This window comes from Stylophora pistillata, chromosome 3 (genome assembly GCF_964205215.1).
Source record: "Stylophora pistillata chromosome 3, jaStyPist1.2, whole genome shotgun sequence".
Lineage (NCBI taxonomy): Eukaryota > Metazoa > Cnidaria > Anthozoa > Scleractinia > Pocilloporidae > Stylophora > Stylophora pistillata.
In genome coordinates this window covers 6,435,833-6,448,722 of record NC_142521.1, presented here as the reverse complement: position 1 = coordinate 6,448,722, position 12,890 = coordinate 6,435,833, and the positions used below count along the sequence as shown (strand labels likewise).

At 37.3% G+C, this 12,890-nt stretch overlaps 1 protein-coding gene across 2 annotated transcripts; it reads right to left on the bottom strand.

The window, feature by feature from the left end:
- Positions 1–1,613: 1,613 nt before the first annotated feature.
- Positions 1,614–12,116, bottom strand: LOC111345640 (hepatocyte nuclear factor 4-gamma). Of its 2 annotated transcripts, none has more exons than XM_022952923.2 (6): positions 11,880–12,116; positions 11,537–11,764; positions 6,925–7,053; positions 5,793–6,179; positions 4,204–4,440; positions 1,614–3,478 (listed from the first exon to the last, which is right to left on the bottom strand). In XM_022952923.2, the coding sequence occupies exons 1-6, from the start codon at positions 11,932–11,934 to the stop codon at positions 3,216–3,218; spliced, it is 1,299 nt and encodes a 432-aa protein (XP_022808658.1). In that variant the 5' UTR covers positions 11,935–12,116; the 3' UTR covers positions 1,614–3,215. The 2 variants fall into 2 exon arrangements, with proteins under 2 accessions (XP_022808658.1, XP_022808660.1); XM_022952925.2 differs by having other exon boundaries at positions 5,793–6,164; positions 11,880–12,115.
- Positions 12,117–12,890: the final 774 nt, after the last annotated feature.

The following is a 12,890-nucleotide window of genomic DNA, read 5'->3' as shown; positions in this document are numbered from 1 at the left end:
CTTTAATCAAATCTAAAGGTTCTGAGAATAAGGGAAATGATCACCAAGTTTAAAAGCTCTTGATTGTCAAATTCTCCTGGACAAAACCAAAGGAAATTTAAAAGATCTGTGGGTTAATATTTCCTTTGGTACTGACAGAGAATTTGTTTGATAATTAGGGCCAGGTTGTTCAAAGCTGTGTTAAGGTAACCCGAGGATAGTGTGAAATTTGATTTCATATCTGAAAGCTTTAAAAGAAAATTAAATTCAAATTATTTTGTCTACAATTTGAGGATTGGATGTTCTAATAAGAATAGAGGAAATTTTCCCAAAAAGGCTTTTGGACAGAGAGATTAAGAAGCCTGGATTAAAATTTAACCCTGGGTTAGCGCTAACCAACCTTCAAACAACTGGGCCCTAGGGATCATTTCCTTTATTCTTGTGACTTCTGCAATTGATTCAAGGGTGATAATGAATGGAGAAATTAGAAGCCAGTTACTCAAGGGTTAAAGGTGTAACAAGTGGAATTGACAGATACTATAGTAACTAAGCTGTGTTTCAAGGGCGTATGCAAGAGGGATATGCTTGCCACTGGCCTGCTAACAGATAACTGGGAGCTACATGCTGCCGATCGGAGTGATTGGAGGTCTGTGTGCAGTCTGGCAGTCCAGGCGGGAGAGGAAAGGCTGAAAGCTGAAGCCGATGATAGAAGAGCTAAGAGAAGAGCAGCAATGAACAAAGCGACGTGTGTTCCAGTGGCATGTGTCTTCGCGTGCAGTGGATGCGGTCGTGTCTGCCGTTTTAGAATTGGGCTTTTTAGCCACGAGAGAAAGTGTTTGTCGCAATTGCGCTAGTGGTGGTCATGGTCCGATGACTGCCTACTACTACTACTACTATAGTAACTGTACTGATAACAGCTAAAGTCCTTCTTGAAAAGAGGAGAAATACAACTTTATTCTCCTGATATTGTCTTATGTCTGTGGATGTGTACAACATTATGCTAACAAATTGCAAATAGCACAAAAATACCTCTTAATCCCATTTAAGAAAATAATAGATACACTGAGCAACTATTTTAAACAATAAAATAATAAGTAAAGTTATTCCATGGCAGTTATGAAATATCATGGAAGTTAGAGCAAGTGAAGGCATCTTTGAAACTGGACAGGCAATATCTATAAGGTATGGGAAAAATATTTTTAGCAGATGTGAGTTGTGATACTGTCTGTCCCAACAACTTCAAATCTAGCTTAAACTTGGGAGAGAATCTTCATTTTGGTGAAGCAGCTGTGCAAAGCATTGGTGCATCAGTGCAAGGCAAGTTTATTTCCTAGATGCAGGATTGTCTAAACAACACAACCGATAAGAGCTTTGCATCTTTGCTGAAGCTAGGGATCATGACTTAAAGACTGAAATAATGGCATAACTTGATCAGGACAGAACAATTGATAACTTATTTCTGTTGATGGGTAGTAGTTCATGATTACCAAATGATGTGGTTTGGAAGTGCAGAATAAGTTCTTGTGGAGCATTCATTATGCTTGCTCTAACTTGTCAGAAACACAACGAGAAAGGCAACTTAAGTACCCGTAAAGCATGTCACTCGTGTGCCAAGCTATTTATAATACAGTGCATCCAAAATAAGTTTCATTTATTGTTATTTTCTATATACAAAATATGTAGAGAACATGTAAAATACCCCTAAATAAGCTAGACCTAGCTCTGTAACTACTTAACCCTAATGAAAGTAAATCTTCAGAACAGTGAAGGGCTACAAAGACTAATGCTTGTGATGATCTAGTCAGTTACAATGATCATTCCTTCTTATACTAAAAAAGGATATCAATAGTTTTTAAGACAACATGTTCCAGTTCCATTAGTAAACAAAGTAGGGGACACAAATGGAAAATGGAAAACGGAGATCACTAACCTAAGGTCAGAAAGATAATCAGGTGGTTTCAACTTGGGCACATGTTTGGGAACCAACTGCTTATAGGACTTCTAGTTAACTACAGCTCTGTCATGAAATGGGATATGGGTATGGAAATTGGAAATCATGCTGTAGCTTTTTGTGAAATGTTCAAACCTTACTAGGCAAATTTGCATTTTTTACATTGTAAATTCTTATGAGCAATGTCAAACTTTTTTGGGGGACAGAATTATTGGGGTGCACTTGAAAAAATTCTATGATTCTGTACTGAGCTGGATAATACCAAACAAACAGGAACAAATTTATATCAACAATTTGAAATGTGCAATCAGCTTAAAGAAGCTCTCTATGAAAGTCAACCCAGCTTCTAGTAGAAAGAAAAATAAATACACCTTACAACCCCAGATCAAGTTGCAGCTGGCCTCAAACAATGTACACAATGAGTCATTTTAAAATTACCCTCTTTTTTGAACTAACTACATACAAAAATAATGGTACTTTTTATTAGCCAGCGAGATTGTGGTTTATAACCACCTACTGTATGTTAAAAATTGTTTTTGAATCACTGGAAATAGCCTTGTCAACATCTTAATACTAATACTATGGCATGCATGTCAGAATATGGAAAAAGATATTCTAACATGATCTAACATGGTGGTAAAAGCCACAGTTTTGATCGCATGCAGAAGTCATTGTAAATGACTCTTTTTAAAACTTATCCTTGTTTAGTGATTTTCCAGGGCTTCCATGGCCAGTCAAAACCATAGTTATGTGTGTGTGGATACTCTCGTATGCCCTCTCTAACAAACCAAATTAAGTACCTCCCTCATTTCTCTCTTTTACTCCTAAGTCAACAAAACATACTAATATTTGTATTAGTCAATTTAAATAACTATTTCACACACTGTACAATACATTAATTAATTTACAGACAAATTTGCCAATTCCTGAATTTGCTGCTACTTTAACTTAACAACATTTACCATCTCCTCTTAAACCCTGCTCGCAGTGTCACTTACAAGCTGCATATGTTATTCCACAGGGTAACTATTAAAAACAGGTACGTTAAACAAAATCTTGTTTTGGACTACATCAATTAAATATTCACCCCTAATGTGAGGTTGGTACTGATAAAACTCTAGTGAACAGTGAACTCAAGACAAGTTTGAATGAGAAATGGGGCTTGCTTGACAGGCAATCTTGATGCAGCAACCCAGAGCTGGACACAGGACTTACTATCACTTGTATTGTTAAGTCTGTATGTGTGAGTTAAGCCTCCAGACACAATTCCATGCCATCTCAACTGTCACGTGTCAAATCTCTCTGTCTTTGGGACAACACCACCTGGAAGTGCTGTCGAAGGTCCAGGTACATATTTCCGGTCTTGGACCATTGGTACTGATTGCATTGGACCCCCCACACTTGGACCTGGGACATTCATGAATAAGTCAGGGCGGTTTGGAGGAAGAGGGGTAACTGGGGACTGAGGTGTCGGAACAGCAGGTGGAGGTGGGGGTGATGCCATGGGAACAATGCTTGCTGCATCCAGTTGTTCAGCAATGTTGGTGCCTGATAAAATAGACAAGGGTGATGGTACCATAAATTAAGTCTCATTCACTTTGACTGTAAATAAAAACAGTCAGCAACTTTGTGATTAAGGTAAAGTCTGTAATCAACCAAGAGCTTATCTCAGTTCCCTTAGAATGAAGCAACCAGGAGTGCCACAATTCCCCCCCAGATGGGATACAAGTCCATCGCAAGGTTAATTCTATATTTCATCAGGCTTCCCTGACAAATTGCTGGTACTCATTTCTACTCCCCGGAGGAGAGAGGCTCTGTGGGAGTAAGGCGTTTTACCCATGCATTGAAGATTTGCATGGCAGTAAACAACTTGAATAAATACAGTAGTGAAATCCTCCTTCTACGAGCTATAATATCTACTGAGAACAATAATTTTCCATTTATCACACATTTTTAAAAATCATTATTGATAACAATTATCAAGAAATTAATTTCAACCTACATATATTTAAGTCTGATGTCAATACCTCACAAGATCATCTGCTGATTTTCTAGCATTTTCAGGTCTGGTAATTGACAGTATTAGGCCATTCCAAATTACCTTTGGCCTCTTCTTCAAAATGAGGCCTGGTGCTCAATCATTTGTATGAAAATGAGTTTAATTTGCTTGTGAATGAAAACACATTATCATATTAAAGGATGAGCACTAGGATTTGCTTTGAAAAAGAGGCCAATTTGGAAATGTGCCATTCATTCAAGCTTTCCCAACTAACCTCCAAGTAGCATTTCTGAAAGAAGGCTGTCGACCTTCACCATACCAAACAGTCTGGCAAACTGAACTTGATCAATCATTTCTTTCGCTATACTCTGCATAGTTGGCAACATAAGAAGCAGTTCTCCAAACTTTCCACGGCTGTCATACTGATCTTTAGCAATGTAGTCCTCAAGCATGGTTTGGACTTCAAACCTCAAAGATTTGATTTTCTGAGAATCACTTAGTCCCTTGGCATCTAAAAATCACATATTGTCATGATGTTAGTCCAGAGAATGTGGCATTGGATCAACTAACATTCTGGTAATTGATATTTTTCTCATTTCTCATCACTTGTCTGCTTGATATTGTATTGATATTGTAGATCGAGAGAATTTCTTTCTTGGTCAATCAGCTCACATCCACCAGTTGTTATATTTACATCTGTTCTGATGAGTTGTTGAAGTTTTGGTTTTAAAGCTACAACTTTGAGCAGTAAAAAAAAAAGTTATTTAAAGCCAGTCACAATTTAGTCACGTATACCATGTAATTTGATACCGTTTCACTTTCCTTAACTGAATATCACCGGAGATTACAAAGATCACTTCTACAGACCAATAAGCTTAAACTCTGCATTCAGCTTTCACATTCTTAGAGGATCTACCTCATTAACCCGTTCACTCCAAAGATATCATTAATAATTCTCTTTACTGTCTTCTATATAATTCTTATGATGTTAGTTAAGAGAATTTGGTATTGAATCAACCAATTATCCCCTGATTTATATTTTCTACTTTCTCATCACTTCTCTGCTTGAAATTGTATAGATATTGTGACAAGAAATTATGTCCTGGTCACTCACAGGAGTGAAAGAATTAAATTACAATACATTTTCACAGGACTATCACATGATGGGCATGATCTCATGATGAATGAATACTCTGGAGTAAGGCATGTGAAGAAATGAAAGCCACAAGACATACATGCAAGTAATTAAACTCTCACACATATGAAAGTGATACTAAAAAAGAAAGGATTTTTATAGCACAAAAGCCACATGAATATGATCTAATGGTAAGAATATGTCAATGAACAATATCAATTTTTACTTCAACAGTTAAGGAATGAAAGTTTAACTGAAAACTGCATTGATGTCAATGTCTATTTTGATTTCTTTTTGTTCATATTTTCCTGCTATTACTTCAATTCCTTTTACAAGTATTTTTCTGCTCAACACTGGCAAACAAAATTTCTGGTGCTTAGTGGTAAAATATCCTACAAATAAATTCGAAGGTCTGTGTTATTCACTTCCCTTTGCATAAGTCCAACTTTTTCTTTGTTCCTTGCTTGTAAGAAAACAAAATACTTTTTCATTTCCTCAAAATTTGTCATCTCTATTCTTCTCTTTTCCTTTTCATTTATAATTGGTTTATTAGTAATTTTTCAATGCTGCCTCAATTTTTACCTTTGCTTCAAAGGTAAAAATGATAGTTACAGCAGCACTTCATTTCAGTAGTCAAGTGCACAATGAGGTGCAAAATTTAAGCTCAGTGATCACATAAAAAGAGTTCCACTGCACTCTTTTTTTATTTTTTTGTTCTTAAGACATACCAGGATTGAAGAAGACGATAGCCTTGAGGCAAGCATGTTCTGTATCATCAACATTCCACTCTTTCATAGGCTCAACCACTTCATCCAGTACACGAGTTGATATTCTCCGCACCTCAGCATCTGCTGCTGTTCTTGGAATGACAAGGTCATTTCCAAGTAACAAAACATCCTTTAGGCTCATAGACCGTCGCGAGACACCCAATATTAAGTGTTCAGAGGCGTGCGCCCTTAATAAGGCCACTTGATCATCAAGCATCAGTTCACAAAAGGCTGGTATGTGTTTCGCCCATTCCACCAAGACCAAGAGTTGTTGACGCATTGACTCACAGATGTCACTGTAGTTTGCCTCCTTATCCATGCTTAGGGTTTCTACTATTAAAGATAAAACTGATATTAGATAAAGTCAATTTTGGTTGGTAAATGACAAATTTCAAGAAAGAACTAAGGGTACATGTAATACCCCTGTATGTAACTTCCCTTTCTCTCTCCCCCTCCCCATCTTGCCACCCATGACTCAGTTGGATACACCATCACCTTTACCTCTCTAACTCTCAAGATCTGACTGTTAATTCTCCCCTCCGGCTGCTTACATTTGCTTGTAAATGAGTTTCCAGAATTTGGTATTAGATCAACATGGCAATTTCTAAGTTTGAGTATTCTTAATTCCCATTTGCTGGACAACTTATGGATATTATTGGGAGAGGTTATATGTTAATCACTTCTAGTCATTGAAAGGGTATATTTTTGGGGTCCCAATGAACCTTAGACTAAGTATTTTGCATTTTTTTTTTTAAAGAAATTTAACATCAAAGGAGAGGGAACAAAGACTTTAGAACCTATTTACCCCAACAGATCCTAAAAGCAGTTTGTCATCAACTTATTACCTAAAATTTATTCATTCAAAATTTAATTACTTGACCCTAATATTGGTCAGTAACTGAATTCTCCCAACTAGTATCAAATGCACAATCAAAAAGACAGGTCATGAGAATTAAGGTAATTATCTGCTGGGAAATACTGTTTGGACATAGACCTGTAACACCTTGGCACAAAAAAAAGACATGTAGTATTATGGGTTGAGATAGTTATCTCTGAAATCTGGTATATACACATAACAGTCTTAAACATCTACCTGGAGGTGAAGTTGCAGGACGTGACAAAATCTCGGCTGACAACAACACATCTGTAGTGAGCCCAAATTTGCTGTCTGCTTCTTCCCCACGCGGCCTTTTTGAAATGGTGTCCCTCTCATTTTGAACAGCTACAAAATAAGAGAATTTCTATTACCATTGGGACTGACAGGAAGGAAAATTACTATAATGAGATCTTGAGAGTAAAAGGGTAAACATCATGGCAAATTTTCATCATGGTGAAGTGGACAGGGTAGTTTGTACAGAGTGGTGAGAGGACAAACAATAATAATGAATTCTTAACAAATTTTGAAGTGATTTTTTGCTGGACATGTCTCTGTGCCACTTTAATAATCCAAATGACTTATCTTTCACTTTAATATTTTTTCCTTAAATATTTTTTTAACAACTCATCTGGATGGAGATTGTAGCTCATACTATAAGTAGAAATGTATGATTTCTTTTTTAACATGTACAATGATTGATTAACAACTGTATAATACAAATGAAAATAAACATATACTAGTGTGATTGAAATAGACTCACTCAGCCAGGATAAAATCAGTGCTCAGGAAGATTAAAGCCTCAGAATTCAGGACATATATCTTATTAACCAAGCGCGAGGGCCGTACTGGGAGAATATCAGCGCGAGGTCTTGACAGTACGGACCAAGCACAGCGAGGTCCATACAAAAAGGACAGAGGGCCGCTATTCTTCCAGTATGGTCCCGAGCAAGCTTGGTTAATAAGAGATTTATTATTCGACTGAAGTTCAAAGGGACACAAGTGCGATATCATTCCGGACCATTCGGGACAGTGCCCGGTCCAATACCGAGAGAATATTGACCGGTAATAGAGCATTTTGATTGGTTGATTTTAGTTACTGGCCTCTGACTGCCTGAGTCGTGTAATAATACCGGATTATTACTAATTCAAAACATGATATAATAATAAATTATGATATTTACGAGTTTTTCTAGGTCTGTTAGAACCAATCTGAGGCAGTCTCACAGATGAAATCTAGAGCAGAACGCTATAACAAGATAGGGACCTGGACACTACATATGATTTGTGCAATAGGGGCCCGGTGCAAGCCATTCGTACCACATTGTTCTTGTTACATGTTCTTGTCATTCTGTAGCGAGAATGCTCATCTCTATTAAATGAACGTCTCGGTGAAATGGATAAATTCCTATCTATGACGAGAAAATGTAACAAGAACAACGTGGTATGAACGGCTCGCACTGGGCCCCTATCACACAAATCATATGTAGCGTCCAGGTTCATATTTTGTTATAGCGTTCCGCTCTAAAATCCAGATCAAACTGAAAAAGATAAACAACCCTTTTGCTCACAAAATGGTGTGTTTCAAACATTGTAGAGCATTGACCCTTAAACTCACAAAATCTGATTACAAGTTAATGCTCCCTTCTAGCTGCAACACATTTCCTGGTACATTAGTTATGAGAATTTGGTGTTAGATCAAGTAAACAACTTCTACCTGATAACTATGACTATTCTCATTACCTGTTTGCTGGATATTGTAGGGATATTGTGGGGAAAGAGAGAGAGAGAGGGAGACTTTATTTCAAGAGGGTAGCATGTGACAGTAGTTAAACTAATAATCCTGTGGCCCTCTATCAACCCACCTATCCCACCCCAGAAGAGGACGTCCATCACACAGTAATCTTGTGTGGGAAATTAACATCTCCTTCCCCAACCCTGCAGGAGACGAGACCTCCATTTATTCGTCCCTATCTGAGAAGACTAGAATATCTAACCATTTCTTGATGTCATAGAAAGGTAGCAAATTCTTCTCAATTATTTTAAGACCCCGAGTGTCGGTCCGGCCAGGGCTCGAACCCTTGACCTCCCGCACATCACTCCAGTGCTCTATCCACTGAGCTAACCGGGAGAAGTTACAAGTTTATCACTTCTGGGAGTTCAAGGGTTAAGATAATGAGAATAAGGAAAGAATTCCACTTTGTGATAGCAGCAAATTCTAAGCACCAGTCAAAAATATATATATATATATAATTATAACAAACTGGTTCAAGACTTCAGAGGTAGTTCATCATTTTATTATGACAGCTCTGTTTTGTATGGTCGAAAATGGCCACACTCATCAGGTAATTTCAACGATGAAATTACCAGATGAGTGTGGCCACTTTTGACCATACGAAACAGAGCTGTCGTAATAAAACGATGAACTACCTCTGAAGTCTTGAACCAGTTTGTTATAATTATCAATGCTCCTCTAAGAGTTGAACGCTCTTCGAAATACATTCAAATCAAGTTCAAGAATATATATATATATATATATGTTTGCCAGTGAGAAGAACTCCATTTTTAATATTAGAAGTGAAAGGGTTAAAAACACACACTTGTAGGACAAAAAATGACTGATGACTTGAAGTCAGGACTAGTGATAAACAAATCCATCACATGGTCAGAGACGCCCTTAATTAAGCCGAGGACCTCTTTATTATGATTGTGACACATGACACTTCAGCAAAGCTGTCATTTTATGAAATGGCTGATGTTGACACAAGCTTGGCAGAAATCTGTGATGACAATTGCAGCTATGATTTTGTGATGTTTTTCATTCCTTTTTTTAGATCTACAGCAGTTACATCCCAAATACTTCAGCTTAATTGTTCAGGCTTTTCGTTTCCAATTCTTGTTGATCTTTTTAATCCATAATGCCATTTTGCTTAGGATGTACACTTCTCATTTGATGATTTTTTTTTCCAGAAAACCAGAATTTTGGGCTTAGCAATAATTTTTTTATTGTCACAGAAAATGAGCCACAACACTCCTTTTAAATCTCAAAAGAGATTAACAAGTAACTTCTCCTTGTCATGAAAAAAACATTATCCAGCAGCAGGTGATGAGAATTTTTAAGGCCTATCAGTTACAGATGATTATCTTGATACAACACCAAATTCTTTTTTCTAGATTACAAAGGGATGAGAGACCTTCACAAGTTGGAGGGTTGAATACTCTTCTTCACTAATTTTTCTGACTGTTCCAATATCTAAGTTCTCAACACGAATTAAACATTAACATCTCAGGTAGCATTTTTTACCTTCTTAATACATTTAGTTTGTTTCCAAACCAGCTAAGTTGGTTAGAAGTTTTCATTTGTAGTGATAAAGTCTAAACAAAAGTACACAACTCACAGTTCCAATACAGGGTTGAAAAAAAAAAAAAAAAAGATTGGAGCAAAGAACTGACAAAATTTTGTCCTAGCTAGATGAAAAACACTTGACACGTATGAACTTCTGCAGCTCAGTGGTAAAGCTTCTGACGGGAAATTAAAAATGTCTGAGGTTCGCATAAAAAATAAATCACATTTTGGCATTTGAATGAAAAATGATAAATTATTCTTCAACATTCCACTTAACAAACAGACTCCATGCTGCTGTGTGTCTGCTTAGTAATAAATAGGTCACAGATGACGTAAAAATGTGGTAAGAACAAACAAGTGGCATGCAAGGCCCTGACCAGTGTGTCACTTATGTCCTTGCCACATTTTGACATTTTCTGTGATCTTTGCTAAACAAACCCACTGCAACATTGAACCTAATGGTTTTAATTAACAAAGAAACAAAATTTTGAAATGGTGACATCAGCTTTACATCTTTCCTCCAATAGATCATACATAAATAAGAGCCAATCAAAATACATTTTTCAGCTGATATAAATTTGCACGTTCTAGTATTTTTTTTTTTTTCGTTGAACATATTGAAAATGGGATGTTATCCTTAGTGGTTTGCGAAGAAATTTGCGCAAATGGGCCTTAATTGTCGATTTTAACAATGTAAACAAGTACATTTACTAAGGGACTATGACCCTACCTACTCAAATTGAAAATTCACTTCTCGTTTTGGTTGTTTATCGCGTGGTGTGTCTCCCAAACAAAACAAAATAAAAGTCAGCGACTTCAGAATATCAAGTGAAGGTGGGTCATTGGTCGTTCGCAAACGCTGTATTAAGTGTTGATTTTTGAGCGTTGGAGTTTATTTTCAATATTATTGGCATCTAATTCACAAAGTGGTTTGGATTTCTCGATACAAAATACAATAAATTTTGAAGTGGTAACGCAATATAGCTTCCCGTCTGCACGAAATCTTGGCGTCAAATGGTTAACATCAAAACTTTTTGGAAGACTAATTTTATGAAAAATATAAATAGTTTTGATTCCCTCCCGATCAGTTTTTTGCCCTAAACCTATTTGAATATGAAAAATGTAGATCTACGATGTGCTTTTGTCCTTTAACTGTGTCCCGGGATTATTTTATCATTTTCAAGACCTTCCTATTTGCATTTCGATAACAAACTGTCGACACGAGAAATTCCTTTTTCTGAGAGAGAGCGGGTACTCGCTTCAACAAGATTTATCACTTGAAGAGAAATTAAGATGGTTTTAATTTGATAACGTTCTGAACAAAATTGCTTTAAAATGGCAGCAAAGTATCAACTTTTTCTCGGATCCTAGTATTTGGAAATCGCATAAAAGCAAATGTCAACCTTTGTGTAGAAATTGCGATTGAGCACGTACAGGTATTACGTCGAAGGCAATGGCTAAGCGCGATGAATAAATTTTTCTCACCTTCTTTCTTCATGCCAGCCCGAAAACATTTTCTCAACCGACAGTAGCGACACTGATTTCGCTTGTCCTTGTTGATCACACAAGCTCTTTGAAAGCGACAGGCGTACACATGATTCTTTCTCACGCTCCGTCGGAAGAAACCTTTGCATCCATCACAACTCGACGCTCCATAGTGCTTCCCTGTAGCCTTGTCACCACAAATCAAGCAGGCCCCGTTGTCAGCATCGTCTGCAAGATAAGAGCAAGGCAGGAAACAGTTAAACAGCTCACCTGTGACTATTTTTGATATGCGTGATATCGATGTAACAAACACGATTTGCAAACGATCAGAGTTGTTTATTACCGCTTTTGCTCGAGCTCTCGGCCTGCTTCACACCATTTACAAGCTTGTCGGTCATTGACGACTACAAGAGTGGACTTTATCCCTAGAACACTGTGTTCCGAAATGGAACCCTCTACGTTATATTTATAGCCAGTAAAATTGTACTTTGAACTCGATGAGTCTCCGGTTGAGGTTGCAGAAGATACGAATACTCATGGCTGCCACGCATCGAAGTCAGCTTAATGGAGGGTGGTTCTTAGCGAGTCATGTGACCGCAATGCTAAGCACGAGATGTCGATTCGCCCCGATATCGACCGAGGTCAACTTGAAAACAAAGCAATTTTTTCGTTTCAGGAAAAAATAAAATTTTTCCTGCAGACCGCATATTTATTACCAGCAAATGTCTCACGCCATTTTGTCTGTGTTCACTGCGCGACAAGCCTCTAGCGTTAAGGGTAGGGGGTCTGTGAATATTTCTAGAGAAGACGACAAAAACCACAATAGAAGATGTGTGAAATAGTAAAGGTCATTCGAGGTCTCGGCTTCAAAACTAAGTGAAGAACATGTCAAAATCGTAATTGGTACTCTTCGTAAAATCAACAACAATTTTAGTTTCAGATTGGCAACTTCAATTCCAATTTCGGGAAAATTTCGTCAGAACGTACCTTGGTACATGTAGCCTGATTTCGAGTCCAATCACGAGTTTTCCTCTACCATGCTGCTGGGACAAGTAAACGCGTAAACGCCCATGTATGGTGCCCGCTTCGGTCGTTTAAGGTCAATTAAGGAAAAACATTTATGATCTAAGCCAGTAGATATCATATCCGTCATGTTTCTTTATTACTTTGGGGCAAGGACAGCTGTGACGAGACGAATTCATATACGGATTGTCTGTCAAACAAGCCGTTAGGCCGTTAACTATCTACAGGTTTCTCTCCAGCTGTGTCATAAACAAATCAAACACGAATGAAAATTTAAATATTTTTGTAGTTTTTAAAATCCTAAAATAGCTAATCTGTTTATCTTGCTCCT

What these genes read in the sequence shown, in the direction of transcription:
- LOC111345640 (XM_022952923.2), bottom strand. Translation starts at nt 11,934, where the DNA reads ATGACCGACAAGCTTGTAAATGGTGTGAAGCAGGCCGAGAGCTCGAGC. An exon ending in TATCGTCTTCTTCAATCCTG is followed by an intron (nt 4,441 to 5,792) that starts GTATGTCTTAAG and finishes TGTGATTTTTAG; the next exon opens with ATGCCAAGGGACTAAGTGAT. An exon ending in TTCAGAAATGCTACTTGGAG is followed by an intron (nt 3,479 to 4,203) that starts GTTAGTTGGGAA and finishes CTATTTTATCAG; the next exon opens with GCACCAACATTGCTGAACAA.